Below are 26,484 nucleotides of genomic sequence, written 5' to 3' on the forward strand. Positions count from 1 at the left end.
AAGAGTGATGCTGAGTCTGGATGCTCAGTAAAACCAAGGAGCATTACTGGTATCCCAAAATGAAATGGAAGGGTGAATCTTTTTTGCATAATTCTAACCATTGAATAATTTCTTTAGCAAAAGATGAAACTACAGAATTCTGCACCAAAGTGAAATTAAAATATTCTGAGAATTTGCAAAATAATATTGATATGTGTATAGATCTCTTAGTGTTCATGTGTCCATATGTGATGTTTGAAACACAGTTAAGCTCAGTTTTTTTTGGGGGGTGGGCGGAGGTATGATTTTTGTATTAGAATAATAAATTTCAATATATATCCATATTGTTTTGTTTTTATTTTATTTTATTTTGCCCGTTTGTATCTCCGGCATGACATATTTCTAACTCTTAAATAGGTAGTAAGTCATTTTAAAACAGATTTTGATTTGACAAGCTAAATAGTGAAACACTGTCACAGGAGGAAGGGATCTTTACAACACAACTTCTTGCTGGAATACACTGGCCACAGTCCTGAGATAAAATTACTCCTTCTTGTCTCTCTTTCCTGTTTTAGCACACTTTTGGCAAGACAACAGACAACATTTTGTGATGACAAATATAGCAGTTGCCACACAGGCCAGTAGAAACCCAATCACATCCAAAGAGTGGTACTGGAACCAGTTGAGGTCGTAGGAGGCTGGCCGCAGGTGTTTGGCTCCTTTGTGGCGCATGACAAATTCAATCCAGAAGACTGCTCGATCTAGAGGTTTCATTGGCTGATCATGGTGAATTCTCGATAATTTCATAGCATTCTCTTTATATCTAAAGGAGAAAGAGAAGGACACTAACATTGAAAGGAAGTTAATTTGCTTAAGAGTATCATTGCAATGAAAGGTTTTGTTTCAAAACAATGTCACAGAATTGCAGAAGTTATTTATATTTGGGTCTTCATAGATGGTTTGGTTTTTACATTGGAATTTTGTGATGACGAGTATTTTACAAAGTGAAGAAGGAAGATAAGCTGGGAAAGTTGAATCTTTGTAGCAGAGCAAATGATAGAACCTTTCTAGGGTTATCAGTGTGAATGAAAAACGGTCTATTTAGCAGACCTGATGAGCTCAATGACCTAAAATAACCATGCAGAATGATCTGATCAGAAATTCTTAACTGGGCAAGTCCTGGTGAGTAGTCACATCCCGGGCCTAGTAAAAGGTTAATCTTTACCTTAAGGGAGCCTACCCATTGTTTTTATACACCTAGGATACCTTACCTTTTGGTTATCAGAGTGAATTCTTTTCCAGATGACTTGGAAGCATAACAGTAGGCACCAGAGACCAATGACCACATTTCTCATTGTTGTCTTGTTGCCCACATACAATGTCTATTTACTATAAATCTTACGTTAGCTATCCTGTATCTACCAGCACAAAAGAAGTTTGTATCTCTGCATTTCACTTTGTATCCAATCCTAGACATCTCTCCTTCCTCCACTTTGCTTTCTCCCTCCTCCTAATCTACCACTAATAGATTTCATGTGACCTTCTTTATGTTTTCTCCTTTAATTCCGAATGTATAAAAAGGACTGACAAACTGCCATTCTCTGGAACATTTTCTCTTTGGTTGACATTTTTCTTCAAGTCGGTTTTCAGTTATTGGCTCAAATAAACTCTTAAAAAAATTTTATGTAAGTTCAAACTTCCTTTTGTCATCATAAATTGCATGATAAAATGCAGTTTTAAGATGATGCTTTTGAGTTTTAAAGAGGAATTGTGTCATGGTGGAAGAAACGCCTCTCACTAGTCCCTGTGCTTCTAGTGTTTTCATAACTGTGTTATCATTTTCCACTCAGTAGCCAGAATGATACTTTTTTATAAACAGATCAGATTTTGACCCTCCCCTGTTTCTAATTTCCATCTGGCAACTCATCCTGGTTTGAATAAATTCCAAATCTGTTCTTTGTCTTACAGGATCCTACATAGTATTAAAGAGAAAACCACAGGCCCTAAATTGTGTTACTCCTGCTAAAAGCCCATGATGCCAAACCTAAATTTTAATGCCTGATTTAATTGAAATTTCATCCTCTCCCAGAAATATAATCTCAATCAACCAGTCTGGAATTTTGTGGTCAACACCATAGAGGTTCTGTTACTTGGGCCCTCTCAAAGGCAAGGGACTTATCTTGTAGAGAACAGGCAGTCTACATGATGCAACCTATGCCATTCCTTTCCTGGAAAAAAGATATTTTTGTCTAAAAATAATCCTGTGTTTTGTTTGTTTGTTTGTTTGTTTTTTGGCTAATAACTTCCCTGCTACATCCTTCTTTTTATACAATTTTCCATTTTGTACAACCCCTTAGAGAGTCCTTGTAGTTTCTTATCAGATGCTGCCTGATTTGTAAATTGCGTAGTAAATCTAATTATATCTTAAAATTTACTGTGTTGAATTTTGCATTTTGAAAATGGATGGACCCTTGGCAACCTCTTTCCTGTCATTATGTCCCATGCACACACTATTGTAGGCACGTTGGCCTTTAGGCGGTTCACTGAAGCTGCCAAATGTGTTCCTACCTCAGCACCTTTGCACTTTCTCCTCACTTTGTCTTACTTGGAATAGTCTTCCTACAACAGGCTACTTGTTGTAGGAAGCCTACTTCTAAGGCCACTTCTAAATTCTGATGGAGGCATTGGTGTCAGTGTCACATCTCAGACAGCCTTTCCTGGTGACACTAAAAACACCTCTTAGGCATTTTTCTTTTCTTTTCTTTTCTTTTCTTTTCTTTTCTTTTCTTTTCTTTCTTTTCTTTTCTTTTCTTTTCTTTTCTTTTCTTTTTCTTTTCTTTTCTTTTCTTTTCTTTTCTTTTCTTTTCTTTCTTTCCTTTCCTTTTCTTTTCTTTCCTTTTATTTTCTTTCTTTTCTTTTCTTTTCTTTTCTTTTCTTTTCTTTCTTTCTTTCTTTTTTTTACTATTTGATTTCTAAATTTCTCAATACATGATGTATATTGCTTTAATATGATTTCAAATCCACTTGTTTGTGATATAAGTGAAGTTTTAATGCACTTGTTTACGACAAAGACAAAAACAAAGTTGCTTTGCTATAGGAATGAAGTAAATCGTTCCTGATTTTATCCTTCTACACCTGGTGTTCTTTGGTAAGCAGAGGGGACCCCCTGGGGCTTATCAGTAAGAACCTGTGGAGAAGCAACTGTGACAAGGGGACAATTAGGCCATAACTACTAAGTTTGTGAGCACTATTTGAGAGTTCCAGTTTGGGGAGGTGACTCTTCATTACTAACCTAAACTCTGCAGGACCCTTGGGACATTCCTTCCGTCTTTAAAAACTCCTCTTAGTGGTGCTAAACGTCAGAACCACCCTGTGAAAGAGATCAGCCAGCCTACCAACACGGGCATCCTTGTGCCCTAGCAGCCTGCTCCAGCAGAGTGGGACGTTTACTTTGGTGCTGGATGATGGCAATCAGGTCTTGGTTGCTGACTGTCACCAGTGCCTCCTGTCAACTGATGGTCACTGGTGCCAATTCAACACCAACAGGAATCCCTAATTTGGGGTGCGGTGAAGAGGAAAACTGTATTCAGTGCAAACAGCTCAATAGTGTTACAGCTCAATTATGAAAGAGCATAGCTGTGAGGTGGCCCTGAGGCCAGGCCCCTCTCTAGTGAGATAGCTGTGCTCTGCTCCTGTTAACTCCACTCTGCCCTGAGCCGGACTGCTCCCCTCTGCTCTGCTCTGGAGAGGTATTTTGATTTCAGCTCCAGCTGGGAAACAGTTTTCTGACTTCCTTGGAAAGAGAGAATGTGTTCCCAGAGCTAGAGGGGAGCTGCCTTAAATAGTTAGAAGTTCCTTCCCCTAGTCCCTGATTGGTCCATCCAAATGCAAATGGAGACTTCAGATCCTCACAACCAGTTTGGTTGGTTCACAGATCCAACCAGTTTGGTTGGTTCAAAAGGCACTGTCTTTATTGGTCAGAATGGAGTCACTGTGGTCAGTGAAATGCTGATAGGATATAGTTGTACAGCTCTAATTGGACGGGGAAAGCCTCAGTCCTACTGGTTGAAATGTTATTCCAGGAACTACTTTATAAGGGCTGGCTTAGATGGCAGGAACACAGTGCAGGCAGGCAGTTTAGTGCAGGAGGGAGGCTGCCTAGTGCAGGTCTCTACCCAATGTGCAGCCTGTGCAAGAGATCTCTCTGTAGAAATGGCTGCTAGTCTCTGTTTTTCATTTTTTATTTTTGTTTTTATTTTTATTTGAGCTTAGTTAGCTACCTGGAGCCATTCTTAGTAGGTATCTTCTTTCTCAGGGTCCACACTCATCAGAAAATTTACACCTCATATTAAATTTGGGCTCTATTCTTCCATCTTTTCTTGCCTGAGACAATAGTGTGATTAACTGGTCATTTTTTTTTGGTATATGTTATTTCTTTATTTGGTTTATGAAGACATTATCCTGTATGCTATTGGCTTGTGAAGTTATTATATTTCCCATGGTGAACCTGTGCTATAGAAATTCCTGGCAAAGACAGAAGTCAGTCTATTTTGGTGCCGCTCCCAAACAAAACAAAATAAAACAAAACGTTTTGTAAAATATACCCTTAATTTAAGTATAAAAAACATTTAAATGTTCATATCTTATATGAACAGCTCAAAATTTTATAATTACTTAGAAAATTGTCATGAAATCAATATAGTAACGCACCTACTCATAGATACTGATGTAGGATACCACAAGCTTCGGGAAGCTCCCCATTTTCTTGGAACTTTTAGTCACTAATCCCTTCCACAAACTAACTTTTAATATCACAAATTAGTTTTTCTTATTTGTATATTGGAATCAAGCAGTAATCCTTCAATGTCATTGCTGAAGTAGATGATGCTTGGTTCAAATGCTGTATAGTATCCAATGCTGTATCATCTGTCAGTACTAAAGATTATTGCTTCAGAATGTTCAATGGTCATTTGAACATTACTGTTCATTTTTTTTGGCCATTTTTACTAATGCTGATGTAAATATTCTTGTATATGCCTTTTGGTTTACATATTTACATCTTTCTGTTGTGTATATACTTAGAAGGTGAATTGCTTAGAAGAAGGTGCATGCATGATTATGATTTCAGTTTTGACTCTGAACTACTAGAAATATATTCTTTATTTTTCAAAATTGCTTGTTTTTCAAAATTTAGAGATTGTTTTGTTTTTGTTTTTATGTTTTTATTCCTGACTTAATTCTAGTCCAGTCCGACAATATGCTCTTTATGATTTGTAAACTTTCAAATACTGAGTCTGGGTTTTGCCCCAGCATGTATGTTCAATTCCATTAACTATTCCTTATGCTATTGAAAAATACATGTTCTCCACTCTTGTATATATGTCAAATAGGTTGCACCTTAACATTGTTTTTCAGATCTTTTACGTATTCACTTATTTTGTCATTCTTTTTTTATATTATAGAAAAAGTTCTTTAAAAACATTCTATTATGACTATAGATTTATTTTGGTATTTCCTTTTGTTTACATTTACATTTTTTACTTGGGGATTTAGTAGTAGGTATTACCAATTAATAATTTGTAGTGTTTTGGAAGATTAACCTATTTATCATCATCTTTATTATTAGTAGTGCTTCTGGTCTGCCATTCCTGATCCTAGTACAGCTACATCTTTTTTATGGTCACTGTTGAAATAGATCTTTTTTCTACCGTGGCACTTACAATCTTCTTGTCACATCTATGTAAGATGGCTTCAAAATAGCATATATCATTAATTTTTAAAATCTTGTCTGACAGTATTTTGTAAAAATGATTTAGCATGTTTTCATTTTCTATAAATATTGGCATCTTTAGTTATATTAACACAAAATCAGAGATAGCAATATTCATAACAGCAAATATAGAAACAACCAGAATGTCCATGGACTGATAAATGGATTAAAAAAAAAAGTGCTTTATCCATATCATAGAATGTTATTCAGCAGTGCAAAGCTGGTAAGAAATTCAAAAACATGCTTTGTGAAAAAAGCCAGTTATAGAAAAACCATGTGTTACATGATTCTGTTATTATGCAATGTCCAAAAGGACTAATAGAGACACAAAGTTTATTAATGGTTGCTTGGGCATGGGGGGATAGGAAGTGACTTCTGAGGCAAATGACATTTTTTTTTGGAGTGATGAAAATGTCCTATGTTTATATTATGGTGATGGTTTCATAGCTGTGTAAACATATTACATATATTTGAATTTTATAATTTTAACTATGAATTTTATGATATGTAAATTGTATCACAAAATTTATTAAAATATTTATAATAAAATGAAGTTTTTGAATGTAAAGAGATTATAGTTTCAGAAATTTTAGGTATTGAATGGGAAGAATTTATGATTTTTTTTGTAGTTCATCATTCTTTCCTTCTATGGGTTCTGTCATGTTTTTTTAAAGTGTTCTTTTTACAATTACTTATATAACTTTACATTATTCGCGGAGAAAATTGTACCAGTTGGCTACTCGTTAAACACAGAGGGTGGCGAAAAAATGTATACACATTTTAAGATAACATCTCTTTTTTTTGGTACCCACGGTATATGGTATTAAAATGAAACTTTGAAATAAATGTGTTGTTGAAAATAAAAGTAGATTTCAGATGGGTTAAATTATGTTAATGTCAAAATTAACCTCTTAAAACTGGGATGGAACTCATATGCACCATTGATTGAAGAACCTATGTATAAATACCATCTATAAAAAAAATTTATGTTACTCACAAAGGGTCACTAATGATTGTCCGCAATGCATTGAGCAAATCTGTACTTGACATTGTGTTGAAGTCCAATCTGACAGCTGCTCCTTTGGCTTCCATGCGAGCGATGTTATCAGGTTGTTCTGCAAACAAAGGAATGCCCACCATGGGGATCCCGTGGTAGATCGCCTCATAGATGCCATTGGTTCCACCATGAGTTATGAAGGCTTTGGTTTTTGGATGACCTAGGGTTGGGTGAATTTCAGCAAATTATTAATTATAGTCTTAGAATAAAATGAGAATAGGGCGATATAAGCACTGAAAGAGGCAATGTATCCTAGATAACACATGTTTATACACATGAACCTGCCTTAAAATTTCTTCCAGTACTCAAAGGAAGAAGCACGTAAGTCAGCTGGCAAAGTAAGTGAAAAATACATAGAAGATTGGTGTGTGACTTGAGACTTCAAAATGAATACAAGATTACCTGGTGGACAATTTGAAAAGAACATGCTGGATCTTAAATAAAAAAAGAATAAAATGCATGGGGTAAAAAGAGGGAGGGGAGTATGTTAGAATGTATCCTCTTAATGAAATAGTGAAGGCACTGAGTCTGATATGTGGGGTGTCAAAGCAGCAGGAAGTGTAGTGATGATGCATAGGAGTCAGAGGAAGGAAAAGCTACACGTTACAATGAAATATGCTATCACTTTGGAAAGAGGTTTTGAATTTTTCTCTGGAAAAGGGAAACTCAGTGGTAATAAAAGACAAGCGGACCTTTTACAGGGGCACCTGTCCACCCTTACAGTGGGTTCAAGGATTAGTGTAAGGAGAGAACTAAGAGATAGGGTGACAATCCAGAAAGTGTTGAAATAGCCTCTGAGAGAGGTAATTACACATGAAATAAAGACAATTTGTTTCTGGTCATAAGGAATTTGAATGTGTATAATAAGATGCCAACTGTTTTATTTGATGATTTCCCCCTAGGGCTGGGAATTATATAAAGGAAATTAATTTGTATTTTTGAGGCTTTCAGTAAGCAATGTTTAATAAATGTTTATTTCCTGATGAATTGTTTATCACTGGTCAGATTGGCTCTCATTTCAGTGTTTTCCAGAGTCTTACCAAGAAGGTCATTTTGGGGGATCCATTTATAGAGACGAGTATTTGCCCCTAAGGTATCTGGTCTTTTGCCATCAAATTTCCATATAACCTGTTAGGGTAAAGAAAATAACTTATTCCCATCTTCAAACTACAAATTTATAGCGTGTTAGATTCTAAATAGATTAAGAGACTTCTAGTTCACTCCCTTACATATTACAGCTAAGGAAGTGAGGACAAGAGATGTTAAATAATGAGAACGAATAAAACACTGATGTAGGAAGAATACTTATATTACATGTACTTATTTTTGTATTGAGCTGGTATGAATACAGTGATGGTACAGTGATGGCACACTAGGGGTTAGACAAATGAGATTATCAATGACCAAGTATATAAATTTTTTAGGTAGTCATATAGTTTAGTGCAAAAACAGTAACAAATCAATCATTTACACATACATTTTTTTAACTATTTATTTTACTCTCATCTTCCAGATTTAATATTAACCTGTTTAATTCTATTTGAGTAATGGGGGAAGTGCTTTACTTATATCCACTAGTTCCATAAGTTATTTTATTAGAGTTTTACATCTTTTGATTTACAAAATCAATGCATAGCTATTTGTGAGAATTAAGTAATTCTGAATTTTAACAATTTATAATAATAAACAATTTCTGCTTAATAAGTATGTTTAGCTTCTTTTAGTTTACTAGTTATTCACTTTGTGTAAGAAAAATTTCAAGTGATAGTTTTTACATGAATATAGTGTTATCACTGTAGCTAGAATTGAAATTTCTTAAAATATAGAAAAGAGCACACTGTCACTTCATAAAGGAAAGTATAGGTGTGGAAAAACATCAAATATGATAATGTCAAACTTTTTCACCCTACTGTTAACACTTCATGATGTGCTTCAATGTACTGACAGCATTGATTAATATGGTTAATCACTCATAACTGGCCAAGCCATTTCCAGGCTCGATACACAAATTAGGTCTAGAGTTTGGATTTCCCAAGCAATCCTCATAAGCTGGATTCTAGTTTAGAAGTAGTTAACATCTATTTGCTTTTGAGTGTTCATGTAACTTCACGTTCTTAGCAAACTAGCGTGGGTGATACGGAGAAAGCTACATCAGATAGGAAGTTAAAAAGTAGTTCACAGATACCAAGAGACTGCAAATTTATATGTTAGAAATAATTTCTTACTATATTTCTTGGAGAAGGGATCATTTGAAAGTGTCCCATACCAGGCTTACTTCTGGTTGACTCCATTTTATATTTATTTCTCCTTCTTTAGTCAGGAGGAGTTACTCTGATTGGTTAGAAGCAGAGTTGTGGTGGGGCCACATTTTATAAAGCACATGGTCACCTTAAGGGCTGGACCCACCACCACCTTTTCTTTTACGTCTTCCTGCTTTAGACTTTAGCAGGGCCCAGCCCACCAGGGAGGTTTTCTCTTTCTATTTCACAGGCTAGTTTTTCTCCTTATCAAAATCAACATGGCTGGTTTGGGTACCTGGATGCAGCTTCCTAAGCCTTAGATATCCTTTCTATGAATAGCACCCTGAAAAACACAGGGCATAGGCCTATTCCAAAATTCAGGGGAAGTAAGAGACTCCTAGATGACCTGGCCTAAAGGGCATGTTGCCTTTCTGACTGTTATCAAGTCCTGTTTAATGTTACTGTGAAAATTTAACTCCTTTCTGAGAACTTCTGTAGTATCTGTTATGCACTCAGGAATCCTGCCAGGAAAAGGGACAAATAACAGGACAGAATTTGGTGATATGTGTACCTAGCTAGAATACCACCAAACTTTATGCTGTATCTCATAAATGCACTTCTCTGTCATCACAATTTTAATGCCAAAGTTATTGTCAATCAAAAACATCCTCTTTCTTACTGTAGCATCTGTCGTGTATATTTTGGTTTTTAAATTGCTCTCTGAGATGAATTGGGGCTATCATAGCAGTTTACCTTTCATGAAGAAAATTTCTATAATCCGACTCTACAGAGTTTAACACACTCACTAAAGAGTTTTGTACTTTATCTCACCTTTTGTGGAATCTGGGCAAGGGCTGATGCAATCACATTGGCCCTTTCTTCTGTCATGTTACTGACCATTGACCCCAGAGTAAACACCACAATACCGTTTTCCTTGGAGCTCTGGGCAAACTCTTCCATTTCCTGTGGAGAAAGAATTTGGTCCATCACAAATGAGTATTAACACAGTGAATACTATTGAAAGGAGTGCAACAAACAGCTAAAGAGAGAAAATCAAGTATTATCAGGGATCATTAGTATACTACCTGGTTTTTTGTTTTTTTTTTTAATTGTGGTAAAATATGCATAGCATAAAGTTCACCATCTTAACCATTCTTAAGTGTACATTTCAGTAGCATATATATATATATAGTTTATATATATATATATAAAATAATATATAATTATTATTGTTTTGCAACCTATATCTAGAACTTTCATATTTTGCTAATTGGAACTGGATTCATTATTTTGTAATCCTCCATTTCCCACATTCACTAGTCCCTTACAACTATCATTCTACTTTTTGTTTTGTGAAATTTAGTAGTCTACATACCTTAGATAAGTGAAATCATACAGTATTTGTCTTTTTGTGAGTGGCCTATTAACGTAGCACAATGTCCTTAATATTCCACTATGTTGTAGCAGAATTTCCTTAGTTTTGGGGATGTATTAGAATTTCCTCAGTTTTAAGGATGAGTATTATTCCTCTACAGACTCCCTGACCTACAAGAAAGACAAGTGGGTTATGGAGCAAAGGAAGCCAGAAATATTGCTGGAGGTAAAAATGACAAAACTGAGATCGTCATTGTTCAGGCACTTCATGAGAAGGCAGGATTCTTTGAAAAGACAGTAATGCTAGGAAAAAAAGAAAGCTACAGGAAACATCAAGATGGATTGACTCCATAAAGAAACCATCAGCTTGAGTCTAAAGTTGCTGAGCAGGGCTGTTGAGGCTAGGATTCTCTGGACATCATTCATAAGGTTGTCTGGGGTTGGAGCTGACTCAACAGCACATAACACACAGTATTGCATGGTGTGTAAATGCCATATTTTGTTTATTGATTCATCCACCAGTGGACCCTTGGGTCGCTTCCATCTTTTGGCTCTTGTAAATAGTGTTGCTATGAAGATGGGTGTGGAATTATCTCATCAGGATCCTAAAGTCATTGTTTTGGATATAAACCCAGAAGTAGAATTGCTGGACCAAATGGCAATTCTGTTTTAAATTTTTTGAGGAAACTCCATTCTGTTTTTATCAGTGGCTATTTTTAATAGACCCAATATGTCAGTTCCTGTGGCATATAGAATTGATATTAGTTTAAGATTCTTGGAATGAGGCTACAGCAGGATCTTAACTTACTTTCAATTCTTATTGTTATAGTTGTACTAAATGTGTTTATTCCTGACAGGTTTTCTGGAGAATTATTTTCGTTTACTCATTAGTATTGTATTTCTTTGACCGTGAGTACTAAGGAAAAGTTTGTTATCTTTAGGATGATTTTATATCTTTCTTCTTTTAGCTCTATAATAATTTACACCCCACCTTAACCTTTGTCAGATTTTCCCAAGCTCTCCCCCTGCATCACTTAGTAATGGTTATTGAAGTATAGTAAGCATATTATATTAGTTTCAGGTGTACAGCACAGTAATTTGACATTTATATACCTTACCATGAGATATCTGTGGTATATTGAGTAAATCATCTATCACTGTACAAGTTATTATATTACTGACTATATTTCCTATGCTGTACATTACGTTCCAACGACTTATTTGTCTTACACCTAGAAGTTTGTATCTCCTATTCCTCTTTACCTTTCCCCTCTATCCCCTTTCCCTCTCCCCTTTGGCAACAGTTTGTTTTTTACCTACAAGTTTGTTTCTGTTTTTTTGTTTGTTTTGTTCTTTTTAGATTACACATACATGTCATGTGATATTTGTCTTTCTCTGTCTGATTTATTTCTCTTAGCATGATAGCCTCTAGGTTCGTCCATGTTTTTGCATTTAACATGATGTCATTCATTTGTATTGTAACATTCCATTATATCTATCTATCTATCTATCTATCTATCTATCTATCTATCTATCTATCTATCTATCTATCTGTGTGTATATATATATATATACATATATATATATATATATAAAACTTTTATTTTATCCACTTATCTGTTGATGGAAACCTAGATTACTTCCATCTCTTAGCTATTGTAAATAATGATGCAATGAACATGGTGGTGCATATATCTTTTCAAATTAGTGTTTTGGATTTCTTCAGATAAACACCCAGAAGTGGAATTGCTGGTCCATAAGGTAATTCTATTTATAATATTTTTCAGGAAACTCCTAACTGTTTTCCACAGTGGCTGTACCAATTTGCAGTCCTACCAAAATTGCACGAGAGCTCTTTTTGCTTTACATGCTCACAAGCAATTGTTTTTTGACTTACTGATAGCCATTCTGGCAGGAGTGAGGTGATATCTCATTGTGGTTTTGGTCTGCATTTCCCTGATGATTACGGAAACTAAGAATCTTCTCATACACCTGTTGGCCATCTGTATGTCTTCTTTGGAGAAATTTCTATTCAGGTCCTTTGCCCACTGTTTAATCAGATTGTTTGTTTTTTAATATTGAGTTGTATGAGTTCCATATATAGTTTGGGTATTAAGCCCTTATTGGAAATACATTTGCATATATCTTCTTCCATTCAGTAGGTTGTCTTTTCATTTTGTTGATGGTTTCCTTTGCTCAGCAGAAACTTTTTACTTTGATGTATTTCCATTTGTTTATTTTTGTTTTGTCCCCTTTGCCTGAAGAGATATATCCAAAATAAATTTGTCAAGACCAGTTTTGAAGAGTTTTCTTCTAGGAGATTTATGGTTTCAGGTCTTACATGTAAGTCTTTAACCCATTTTGAGTTTTATTTGTACATCGTATAAAAAAGTGGTCTAGTTTCATTTTTTTTTTTGCTTGTATCTGTCCAGTTTTCTCAACACCGCTTACTGAAGAGCCTGTCAGTTTCCTATTGTATTTTCTTACCTCCTTTGTCGTAAATTAATTAACCATATAAGCGAGGGATTTTTTTTATGGGCTCTCTATTCTGTTTCATTGAACTATGTGTCTGTTTTTATGCCTCCACCACAATGTTTTGAGTACTATATCTTTGTAGTATATTTTGAAATCAGGAACATGATACGTCCAACTTTGTTCTTTCTCAATATATCTTTGGCTGTTTGAGATCTTTTTTGGTGTCATGTGAATTTTATGATTATTTGAGAAAAAATGCCATTAATATTTGATATGGATTGCATTGTATCTGTACATTGTTTTGGGTAGTATGGACATTTGAACAATATTAAGCCTTCCAATCCATGAGCATGGTATATATCCTTCCATTTCTTTATGTGTATTCAGTTTCTTTCATCAATGTCTTATAGTTTTGAAAGTGCAAGTCTTTTACCTCCTTGGTTAAATTCATTTCTAGGTATGTTATTTTTTTGAGACATTTTGAAAATGGATTATGTTCTATATTCTTCTGATAGTTCATTATAGGTGTATAGAAACACAGCATATTTAAGTACATTAATTTTATATCTGGCAACTTTACTGAATTCATTTATTAGTTCTAATAATTTCTTTTGTGGAGTTCTTATGATTTTCTATATATTGTGTCATGTCATTTGCAAAAGTGACAGCTTTATTTCTTCCTTTGCAATATGAGTATTTTTTTTTTTCTTCTTTCTCTTGCCTGAGTTATGGCTAGGAAATCCAATACTGTGTTGAATAAAAGTCGTGATAGTTAGTGTGCTTCTCTTGTTCTGATCTCAGAGGAGAAGATTTCAGCTTACTCCCATTGCGTATGGTGTTAGCTGTGGATTTATCATATATGGCCTTTATTATGTTGAAGTATGTTCTCTCTATAGCCACTTTGTTGAGCGTTTTTATCATTGCTAATGCTTTTTTTTTTTTTTTGCATCTATTGGTATGATCATATGATTTTTATCATTGGTTTTGTTGTGTATTGTTTTTTGTGCATATTGAACCATTTTTGCCTCACTAGAACAAATATCACTTGAGCGTGATGTATAATCCTATTATATATTGTTGTATTCGATTTGCTAATATTTTGTTGAGAATATTTGCATCTATGTTCATCAGGGATATTGGATTGTAATTTTCTTCTTTTATTCTTTGTCTGGTTTGCTATCAGGACAATGTTGGCTGACTTCATACAATGAGTTTGGGAGTGTTATTTCCTGTTCAATTTTTGGGGTATTTTGAGAGGGATAGGTATGAATTGTTTGGTAGAATTAAATGTTTGTTGAATTCAGCTGTGAAATCATCTGGTCTTGGACTTTTGTTTGTTGGGAGTTTTTTCATTACTGCTTCAATTTTCTTGCTAGTAATCAACCTATTGAGATTTTTGCTTATTCCTGGTTCAGTCTTAGAAAGTTGTATGTTTCTTGAAACTTATTTGTTCTAGGTTGTCCAGTATGTTGGCATAAAATTATTCATAGTATTCTGTTATGATGCTTTGTTTTTCTGTGGAGTTGGATCTAATTTCCTCTTTGTCATTTATGATTTTATGTATTTGGGCTTTCTCTTTTTTCTAGGTAGGTCTGGCTGAAGGTTTATGGATTTTATTTATCTTTCCAAAAAGTAACCCTTACTTTCATTGGTCTTTTCTATTTGATTTTTAGTTTGTTTATTTTCACTCTGATTTTTATTTCCTTTCTTTCATTTATTCAGGCTTTTGTTTGTTTCATTTTTTCATGACTTTTTAGGTGTCATGTTAAATTATGGAATTAGGATTTTTTTTCTTCTTTTTATTTTTTTTTGACATAGGCCTGTATCACTCTGAATTTCCCTCTTGGAACTGCTATTTATGCATCCCATAGATCCTGCATCCCATAGATCCTGGTTTAACTTTCATTTAGGTCTCAGGTAGATTTTGATGTCCCATTTGGTTTCATATTTGACTCATTGGTTCTTTAATGGAACCTTTTTTAGTCTCTATGTGTTTGGATATATTACAGTTTTCTTTTTGTAATTGCCTTGTAATATTATACTGTTGCTATTAGAAAATCTTTTTGAATTTATTCAAACTTGTTTTGTGATCTAACATGTGATCTTTTCTGAAGAATGTTCTATGTACCCCTACAAAAAAATATGTATGCTGCAATTTTTATATGACATGTTCCAATCCATCTGGTCTAATGTGATGTAAGGCCATTGTTCCCTTATTAATTTTTCTGTCTGGATGATCTATCCATTGATGTGAGTTAGGTGTTAAAGTCCCTTACTGTTATTATTGTAATACTGTCAGTTTATCCTTTTATGTCTGTTAATATTTGTTTTATATACTGAGGTGCTCCTATTTTGGGTGCATAGATATTTTCAAATGTTATATCCTCTTCTTGCATTGTCCCCTTTGTCATTACATAATGCCCTTCTTAGTCTTTTTTATAATCTTTATTTTAACATCTATTTTGTCATATGAGTATTACTACCCTAGTTTTCTTTCACTTTTGTCTGCGTGGTATTTCTTTTTCCACGCCTTCACTCTCAATCTGTGTATGTGAGTCTCTTGTAGTTACCATATAGATGACACAGTTTTTAAAATCCATTCAGCTATCTTTTGACTCTTCATTGGATCATTTAATCCAGTTTTATTCAAAGTAATTAATTATTAATAAGAATGTACTTATTGCCATTTTTAATTTTTTTTTTTTGTAGTTCTCTGTCTTGTCTTCTTGATCTCTCCTCTTGGTATGCTGGTTTTGTTTAGTGTTTGTTTGATTCTCTTTATTTTTGGGGTATTCTTTGTAGATTTATGGGTGGTGGTTACCACGGTTCACATATACCAATTATTACCTATAATTGGTATTTTGCTTTTATGCATTTAAGCTCAGAAGCACTCACAAAGAGCTACATTTATACTTGTCCCTCCATGTTTTATGTTTCTGACATATTTTATATCTTTTTTTTATTGTTGTAGTACCCTAAATACTTATTGTAGTTATAGTTAATTTGCTACTTTTGTCTTTTGAATCTTCATACTTGCTTTTTAAGTGGCTGATCCACTGTGTTCATTATATATTTGATATCCAGTAAGATTTTTTTATTTTACATATTATTTCTGGTTATGGCCTTTCTGTTCAGCTTAAAGAAGGCCCTTTATCATTTCTTGTAAAGCTGTTTTATTGGTGATGAACTCCTTTTACTTGTCAGGGAATCTTTATCTCACCTTCCATTCTGGATGAACCTTGCCTGGTAAAATATACTAGGTTGTAGGCTCTATTTGTTTAGCACTTTAAATATATTCTGCACTACCTTCTGTAACATTTCTCCTGAGAAATCTGCAGATAGCTTTATGAAGTTTCCTTTCTATGTGAGTAGTTGTTTTTCTCTTGCTGCTTTCAAGATTCCCTCTTTTAACCATCAACAACAAAGAGACAACCAACTGAATGAGAGAAGATATTTGCAAACAACACCTCTGATAAGGGGCTAATATCCAAATATATAAAGAACTCATACAACTCAACACCAAAAGAATAAACAATTCAATTAAAAATGGGCGGAGGACCTAAACAGAAACTTCTCCCAAGAAGACGTGCAAACAGCCTACGTACAAACATATGAACAGATATATGAAAAAATGTTCAACATTACTAGCTATTAGGAAAATGCAAATCAAAGCACAATGACATATCACCTCACACCTGTTAGAATGGCTATTATTAAGACAAGTAATAATGTGTTGGAGAGGTGGTGGAGAAAAAGGAACTGTCATACACTGCTGGTGGGAATGCAAATTGGTACAATCACCATGGAAAACAGTACAGAGTTTCCTCAAAAAATTAAGTATAGAATTACCATGTGACCCAGCAATCCCTCTCCTGTGTATCTACCCCAAAAATCTGGAAACATTTATTCTTAAAGATATATTTACCCCTGTGTTCATTGTAATGTTATTCACGGTGGCCAAGACATGGAGAAAAACCAAAGTGTCCTTCAATAGATGACTAGATAAAGAAGATGTGGTATATATATAATACTACTAGGCCATAAGAAAAGATGAAAGAATGCGGTTTGCAACAGCCTAGATGGATCTTGAGATTATCAGGCTAAACAAAATAAGTCAGACAGAATAAGTTGAGAACCATATGATTTCACTGATATGTGGTATATAAAACTGAAAGCAGCAAAGGAATAAGACAAACAAACAAGGAAACAAAAACTCGTAGATACGGATAACAGTTTAGTGGTTACCAGAGTTATGGAGGGTAATAGGGTAGTAGAAGAGGGAAGAAGGTGTTAAATATATGGTGATGGAAGGTGAACTCATTATGGTGGTGAATGCACATTGCAATTTATAGATGATGTATTATAGAAATGTATACTTGAAACTTATATAATTTTACTAACCATATCACCCCAATAAATCTAATAAAACTTTTTAAATGATTCTTTATCTTTATTTTTTGCCACTTTAATTATAGTATGTCTTGGGGTGGATCTCTTTCTTTTCACCTTGTTGGGGACTCTCTGGTCTTCGTGGATCTGGATGTTTGTTTCCTTCCCCAGGTTAGGAAAAATTTCAGTCATTATTTCTTTAAATGGTCTCTCTCTCTCTCTCTCTCTTTCTCTCTCCCCTTTAATGCAAATGCTAATACTCTCATATTGTACCTGATGACCTTTAAACTATTCTTGCTTTTAAAAGACTTTTTGCTAGTCTGATTGTGTAATTTCTATTATGCTGTCTTCCCAGTGGCTAGTCCGTTCTTCCCTAGTATTTTATCTGCTGTTGATTAGCACATTTTTCACTTCAGTTAATGTATTCTTCAGCTCTGATTGGCTTGTTTTTGTTTTTTCTAACTCTTTTAAAGTTCTCACTGTGTTCTTCTATTCCTCTATTATATTGGTAAGCATCCTTATGACCATTCCATTGAATACTTCATCAGACAAATTACTTATCTTTGTTTTTTAGGATTTTATTTCTTTTCTGTTTTTTTTTGTTGTTGTTGTTCTTTCATTTTGATCATATTTCTTTTTCTCCTAATTTGTTTTATTTTCTGTGTTTGCTTGTATAAATTAGGTGGAACAGCTACCTGTCTCGAATTCGATGAGAGGTCTTGTGTAGGAACGATCTCTGTGTAGGCTGTGTGTGCATTGGAAGGCTGGCTGGAGCCAAAGTGTTGCTTGAGGCACGAGAGGTGCTCTACCCAGCAGGCCAGTCAGAGTTGGGGCAGGTTTACCAGGGTGCATGGCTCTGGGGGCACCTTGTTAGGCGGGCTGGCCTGGTTTGGAGCAGTCCAGGGGACGCGGCGATAGCGGTGCCATGGCAGTCTGGCTGTGTGAGCCTGGCGTGGGTGTGGGGTGAGCAGCCTAAGGCACACTGTGGTGGCCTTGCAGCTGGACTAGAGCATTTGAACTGTGTTCCTGCCCATGCTGTCTGTGTGAAGAGGGGACATAAGCATTGGTACTCACTGGCACCTCCAATCCCACAGAGTTCCCACAGAGCCTGGAAAGTTCTCATGATTCCCCAACCTTCTCTGTCATGTGCTGTGCACAAGCTGTTTTATCAACCCTCGGTCGTTTTTCAGGAGGAATTGCTCTATATGTGGATGTATATTTGGTGTGTTCATGGGAGGATGTGAGTTCACGGTTGTCCTATGCTAACATCTTAGGACCCTCTCCTTAAATCCCTTTTATAAGCTAAAGGATCACTGTAATTCATGAGTCTAGTATCATTGTCTGGAATCTCCATGAAATAGTCCCAAGAGGCCTATTTATAATCCAGAAATGTATTTGTACAGTTACTTATTTGAGTGACTACCTTTCTGATTAGTTTACATATGACAGCTTTTGCCCTGAAATCAGATTGCAAAATGGACGTGCTAGTAGAATGTGCTGAGTGTCACTGGCTGTGAGGGGCCCTATCGTCCCCTCAGTGAGACCTGCATCACAGTGGGGGAGTTACAGCTGTGGTTACCCCCTTGAGTTGCTTAGTTCAAACTATAGAAAGTTCCTGGTGAAGTCAGGGTTACCTGGAATTGTTTCAGAATTATTCTGACTTGTGGCTCCTAATACTTATTAGTTTTCAAATTTTATCACATTCTGTATTTGAAAAGTTCCTTGTTGCTCCATGTGCTTTCTAAACTCTGCCCTGTCTCCAAAGAAACACATAAGGAGCCAAAAATTTCATGGATATCTGGTCCAAACCTCATAGTAATCTTTTTTTTTTTCTTTTTTGATCCAATCCTTCTGTTTTCTATTGTTTAATTCTATTTTCTCTTTGGGAATTAATGACTTAACCCTTCTAAAAAATGTTTACTTCTCATCCTAATCATTGTTTCATGCTTCTTTTTTTTGTTTAAGTTGAGACATAATTGACAAATAGCATTCTGTGAGTGTAAGGTGTTTGTGTTGTGTTGACTCATTTATCTATAGCAATAAGTGCCACTCTTGCGTTATTAAACACCTCTATCATGTCATTTAACTATCTTTTTTGTTTGTATTTGTTGTGAGAACATTTAAGATGTAGTCCCTAGAGACTTTCATGTATGTAATAGTATTATTGACATGTAATCACTATGCTGTGCATTATATCTTTGGAATTTAATAATCTCCGAGTTGCAAGTTTGTAGCCTTTGACCAATATCTTCTCAAGTCTCCCATCCCCCTTTTCACCAGCCCATGGTAATCACCATTCTACCCTCTGTTTTTATGAGTCTGCCTTTTATATTCCACATAGAAGTGATATCATACATTATTTATATTTTGCAATGTGACTTACCTCACTTAGCACAATGCCGTCGAGGTCCCTCTAAGTTGTTCCAGTGTCTGGATTTTCTTCTTGTTCATGGCTAAATAATATTTCGTTCTGAGTGTGTGTGTGTGTGTGTGTGTGTGTGTGTGTGTGTGTGTATTTCATATCTTCTTTACCCACTCATCTGTAGACAGTTTCCATTTATTGGCTAGTGTGAATAATGCAATAAACATGATATTATGGATGTATTTTTGATATCCTCTTTTTCTTGGATATATACCCAAAAGTGGGATTGCTGGATCATAGGGTAGCTCTATTTTTAATTTCTTAAAGAATCTCCCTACTGATTTCCATAGTAGTTGTGCTGAATTTACATTTCTACAAACATTGCACAAGGGTTCAGTGTTTTCTTGTAGATTACTGAGTTAACTTCAAAGAGCTATTTTGAATTTTTTATCAGTGAAATCATATATCTCCATGTCTTTATTTCGTTACTGGATGGTTATTGCAAAATTTGGTGATTTCGTGTTTCCTTGCATTTTCATGTTCTTTGGAGTTTTGTGTTGTTGCTTTTGCATTTGAATTAGCAGTCACCTACTTCAGTCTCTACTAACTGCTTTCAGGGTAGAAACGCCTTTTGTCAGTCCTGCTGTACATAAGGCTTTCTCAGACCTTGTAGGAACATACCTATTCCATGCTACTTGCTCCTTACTTCGTGTGGAAGAATTAGTAAGCATGTATGCATATTCTCCATCCTATAAAGCACCAGGCCAGATGCTGACAGCCTGCCTTTTGTTTTCCTGAAGGTGGCGCTACAGCTCAGGTTTGTAGTTTGTTTTTTGCCAGAAAACCCTGGTCTACTTTCTGGTGATGCTCCCTAGCCTCCTATCAAATCTTGCTCTTCTTGTGGCTGTCCTTGGCAGCATGTACAGGGAGCTGGCCACAGAGGGGAGGAGGTTGGGTTTGGAATGCTGTGTGCTGTCAGTGTCCACAGGCCCGTGGAAGGGATCTGCAGGAGAGGTTTTCTTTGTGGTTTGTGGTCAGCCTTCATGTAGGAGTCCAGAATGCAGTCAGGAGGAACCATGTCTCTGTTGTGCCCTCTGGAAATCTTGTACGTCCCTCTCTTGATCTGCTTCTTCTCATCAGTCGCTGAGCTCCGAATTTAACACTGTGGATGCTGTGAAATAAGCCTTTGGAAGCATCCTGCACAGCAGAAAAAGCTGGGCATCCACTCAGCGATGTCCCTTTCCCCTGCAGGAGAAATCTTGGGCCTTTTTTTTAATCCCTAAATTATGGTGCCTTATGGGAGGCTCACGTAATGCTCGCAAAGTCAAACTTTCTTCTCACCCACAAGAACACATTCAAACTCATATATTTTGTGGTCCGATAGAGTGCTGGAACTTCTCTTCTGGAATTCCGGACTTCCACAAAGGCTCTCCACTCTGTAGGTGACTGCCCAAGGTACGGTTCTGCAGCTGCTCTTGGACTACTGCCTCAAGGGGCTGGAACCAATTCACCATCTCCTGTCGGTATCACAGCTGGTACTGGAGTCTTTCTGCCTATTACCTATGCACAGGTTGGCAAGACTTTTCCCAGGTCTCTTGGCATCTGATGCTGGATCCTCCAACTCCCACTTTTATTCATGGATAGATGCCAAATTTTTGTGTTGCAGGGGGACAAAAACGTGGGATGTTTATGCTCACTTATGGCAGATTGCATCGTCAGTCCTGAGGTGTTATGATCCATTCCTATGGGATGTTCTCTAGCATTATAGTAGCATTGTTCTTTTTTTATTGTAATACTTTTCACACAGCTTTGAGTCACTTGCTTATATTCTAAGCATATCTTTCCAAGTAGAATATCTGGTGTGTGGGGGTAAAAAATGTGTCTACACTGCTTCTCTGCATATCCAGTACTTACTCCTGCATTATGCTAGTCACTTTAAAAATATGCTTTGAATTAATGGCTGACACGGTCTTATGTGTTGAATAATGAAGGCCTTAATTTAACTGACACTATTTCCAAAGTCTCCCGAGTACAAAGTTAATTCTGTAATGATATGAAATTCAGATTCTTGCACTAGATAGAAATATATGAGCTTCTAATTGGCAGGTCACTTTACCCAGATTCTTATCTTTCTCTCTCAGTGTGATCAGATATTCTAAATAAAGAACACAGATGCTTTCCTACTGAAAATGCAAAGTAAACAGAAAAGCATACACGAATGGGTTTACCTTAGGAAGGGGTTTAGCAGGTTTGCAGTGGAGTCCTCCAACAAATTCCAAATGTGGCAAATGTGGGCGGGGAAATTCAAAATCCCAATAAGTTCGAATGAGCCACATTTCAGCTTTCCCTATTAACTCAGACAATGTCGTGGGTCTTCCTGAAGGGAATGAAACAAAGAAAAGGTTGAGGAAATGAGAAATTGTAATGCGAGCATATCAGGTAATTTTCTGAAAGTAGTTTAGGATTATGTAGTCAAAGATGTTTCAAGTGTGTTTGGTTTGGTAATATGAATATACAAGTGTTACATATACATATATATGAACAATACATATATATAAAACATGTATATTCATATATATATGAATAACATACACAGTCTGACAATTATGTTGCGAACTCATCCTGGAAAAAGTGCTACATACTTCACTGCTGAATATCGCTACTGTCACCTTCAAAATACTCCCCTTGGGAAGCTATGCACTGATGCGAGTGCCTAGTCCACCCTTCCAAGCAGTTTTGGAACTCTCTTTTTTGGAATGGCCATCAGAGTTGTTGTCCTATTACCCTTTATGTCCTGAAGGTCATCAAGATGTCTTCCTTTCAATATTTCCTTTATCTTTGGGTAAAAAAAGAAGTCATTGGGGGCCAGAACAGGTAAGTAAGGGAGGGTGTTCCAATACAGTTATTTGTTTACTGGCTAAAAAGTCCCTCACAGACAGTGCCGTGTGAGCTGATGCATTGTCATGAACTGTTGGCAAACAGTTCAAGTTGTCTAACTTTTTCATGCAGCCTTTTCACCCCTTCCAAATAATAAACTTTGTTAACTGTCCATAAATTCATAATGAATAGTCCCTCTGATATGAAAAATGTTTAGCAGTGTCGTTGCAATAAGTTCAGCAAAATTTATTGTGAGACCTAGTATGTATGACTAAGCGTAAGAATCTTTCATCCGTAAATCACATCAATACATTCACAATCATAAAAAAATGATTAAACCTAAGACACTGTAGAATTACTCTGTAAGCTATAAAAGCATGTTTACTCTGTAAGCTATAAAACTAACAGATGCAAATATAAACAATGATTTCAATTCCTCAATTAATTAACCCTACCATACCCATGAAACATCTTTCCCCAGAGTACTTAAGTCTAGTTTCTACAATTTAGCAAGCTATTCCCTTGATCCCAGATTTTCCTTGTAAAGCATGAGGTTTTGAGAATGTGACTCGATTCCTTGGCCTATAACTGCATGTAGTTCACGTTAGCAGCTTCATAATAACTGTGCCTTAATAAAAATATTTTTAAATAACAGCTGGAATATTTTTATAAAGTATAGTAATAGATTTGCACATTTAATTTTGGCTCATTTTGTGTTTAACGAAGGGAAAGTTTTCAAAAAATATAGTTTATAATTTATATGTCCATTGTTTGACAAAATTTTAAGTCTTTGAAAATATGATTTTAAGTAATTAGTAAAAGAATGTGGGGTCATTAGAAATCTCAAATTATAGATTCTTGATCTGGGATAGAGCCTCTATATCTCTCTATTGTGAGAGATATATTACCTTCAGGTAATATGGCAAAATAGTTTAATTTTTTAAATGAAAGTTAAATACACAAGAGAAAACAGTTCCTCAATGACCCTATAATTGGAGCATTTCCATAATATTTGTGACACTGAAAGATCATTTTACAATTTTATTTTATCATTTCCCTTATAAAAGACACATTCCTCTGATTCAATATTTATACAAACACCTTCAAGGCACTAGAAAAGTAAGAACTTCATGCTACCAACTAAAAACATGACTTACCTAGTACTTTGCTGTAAAACTTATCCCATTTCTTCTCATTAAACGTTTGGAACCAGAAGTCAAAATAAAGCACATACATCATATTTTGTACCCTCTCCATGAATGTCATTTGATCACTTAATCCTGACAAAACAACAGGTACATAGGATGGAGGGATTGGAACTTTTGCACTATATTTTTCAATTGTGTTGCCTGGAAAGTACCGGAGACTGTATACTAAAGGTATTTTAAGTAGCTCAGCAAACAGCTCACCACAGGGTCCAATGGCATCTGCAAGAATGATATCAAACCTTAATTCTTGTAGTTTTGTCATAAGTTTCTTGTTAAAAATGGCATCTTCACAGAGCTTTTCAATGCAGTCAGAATAATCCCTAGATATTTCTTGCATTAGTGAAAAATATGTCCAAAATGTATGTTTTTGCCCATATGTCCATTTCATGACCGCCTTCTTGAAAAAAAACAAAAAATCATCTTTTGTTAAAGATGTAGGGTAAACTTCAAATTTAATAGCAGATGGTTTGTTGGGATCGATAAGAATGGAAGCTGAAGATGCCAGAACAATCACTTCATGGCCTCTCTGGACAAGTTCATCCAGGATTGTCTTCATGTTCATCCAATGGCTGTATTCTGTGGGCCACACCAACACCTTTCCACAACTCCCTGGACTAAAGTAAGAACTCAGCTGCAGCAGCAGCAGAACTGGAATCCACTTCACAGACATTCTGGTGGAATGTAATGGTTCTTTTCAAATCACTGTTTCCCTGCTGTCATTGCTCATGCTGATATCCAGGGAGAAATCAATCAGAAAGTTAAAATATAACTCCCTACACCTCAAAGTAAATATAAAACAGAACATTTTTATGGCAAGTAGACAAACACATATAGTAGATGATCTGTTTTTTATACAAATGTGTTTAATGTCTACAAGAGCTATCATCCAGCTAAGAGTTAACCTTTCTGTGCAGTACCCCTGAATTATGTAATATATTGACATAATTGAGTCAATTATGAGTGTTAGAACTGTAAGAAGTGAGGGGTGACTGTGTCTGCAGTCTCTTTTCCTGAAGAAATAGAGATAAAGCAATTATATAGCTGCCTCGGAATTTCCTGGATGATGGTTCAAGAGATTTTATTGTTTTTATAAAACTTTGTTGACAGGTAATCCACACACCTTTCAATTGATAAACTTAAAATGTACAATCATGGTTCATAGTATATTCACAGATTTATGCTACCACCTTGATGATCACATGAAGAGCACGTCATACCCCAATAGAAACCTTTACCCTTCACATGGTAATCTCTAACTTCTGACTCCCCAGCCCTATCCAACCATTAATTTAGTTTGTGTCTCTACAGAAATAGAGTATTTCCTGTAAATGGAATCATGGAATATGTGGTCTTTTGTAACTGCCTTCTTTCACTTAGCATAATATTTTAAAAAGTCATCCATATTGTAGCATGTTCAGGACTTAACCCTTTTTATTGACAGATAGTATTCCATTATATGGATATACCACATTTTGTTTATTCATGCATCATTTGATATACATTCCCCCCACAATTTTTGGCTATCATGAATAACGTTTTTTAACATTCATGTGCAAATTATGAGTGAACCTAGAAGTGGAACTGCTGCGTCATATTGTAACTGTGTAATCATTGAGAAATTGGCAGACTTTTCCAAAGTGACTGCACTGTTTTCCGTTTTACTACCAATATATGATGATTTCAATTTCTCCATATCCATGCCAACACATTATTATTTGTCTCTATGATTTCACCAAGCTAGAGGGGATGAAGTTATATTTCACTGGGGTTTTGACTTACCTTTCCTGATGCCTAGTGGTGTTAAGCACGTTTTCATATGCTTGTTAATGACATATATCTTCCTTGGAGAAATGTCTTTTCAGAAGCTTTGTTACTTTTTTATTGTGTATTTGTTGTCTTATTGAACTGTAAGAGTTTTTTTTTTTAAATGTGCATATTCTGGATATAAATCATTTATATGAAGTGTATAGAAACACAACTCATTTTTGTATATTAGTTTGTATCTTGCAAATTTACTGTTTGTTAGTTTTAATATTTTTTGGTGGAGTCTCTAAGTTTTTCTACCTTTAAGACCAGGTCATCTGCAAACAGGGATCATTATATTTCATTATTTCTCTTTTGGATTTATTTCATTTTATTTCATTGCATTTCTTAATCATCTGGCTAAGACATCAATAAAACGTTGAGTAGAAGTGGTGAGAGTAAGCATATTTGCCTTGTTCTTGATCTTAGAGGAAATGCTTACATTTTTTTCACCTTTTACTACGATGTTAGCTGTGGGCTTGTCATATATAACCTTCATTATGCTCAGATAATTTTCTTCTATTCCTAGTTTGTTGGGAGTTTTTATCATGAAAGGGTGTTGAATTTTCTCATATGATTTTTCTGTATCTGTTGAGATGATCATGAGGGTTTTTTTTATTGTTTATTCTGTTATTGTGGTGTATGACATTAAATGATTTCCATTTCTTGCATCCCAGAGATATATCCCACTTGGTTATCATGTATTAGCTTTTTAATGTACTATTGAACTTTGATAGTACCTTGATGATTTTTCCATTTTTGTTCATTTGAGATACTGATCTGTAGTTTTCTTGTATGTCTTTGTCTGACATTGGTGTCAGGGTAGTGCTGGCCTCATAAAATGAGTTTGAAAGTGTTCTTTCCTTTTCAATTTTTTTTGAAGAGATTATGATGAATTAGCATTGATTCTTCTTTAAATGTTTGGTAGAAAATTCCAGTCAGGTCACCTG

At 35.4% G+C, this 26,484-nt stretch overlaps 1 protein-coding gene across 1 annotated transcript; it reads right to left on the minus strand.

Moving 5' to 3' along the window:
* Window positions 1-298: 298 nt before the first annotated feature.
* On the minus strand, window positions 299-24,445 carry LOC117022636 (UDP-glucuronosyltransferase 2B31-like). The gene is made up of 6 exons (XM_033106775.1): window positions 23,681-24,445; window positions 21,875-22,023; window positions 9,878-10,009; window positions 7,847-7,934; window positions 6,747-6,966; window positions 299-802 (listed from the first exon to the last, which is right to left on the minus strand). The coding sequence occupies exons 1-6, from the start codon at window positions 24,399-24,401 to the stop codon at window positions 523-525; spliced, it is 1,590 nt and encodes a 529-aa protein (XP_032962666.1). The 5' UTR covers window positions 24,402-24,445; the 3' UTR covers window positions 299-522.
* Between the last annotated feature and the right edge of the window lie 2,039 nt (window positions 24,446-26,484).

The sequence above is a fragment of the Rhinolophus ferrumequinum genome, chromosome 5 (assembly GCF_004115265.2).
Source record: "Rhinolophus ferrumequinum isolate MPI-CBG mRhiFer1 chromosome 5, mRhiFer1_v1.p, whole genome shotgun sequence".
NCBI lineage: Eukaryota > Metazoa > Chordata > Mammalia > Chiroptera > Rhinolophidae > Rhinolophus > Rhinolophus ferrumequinum.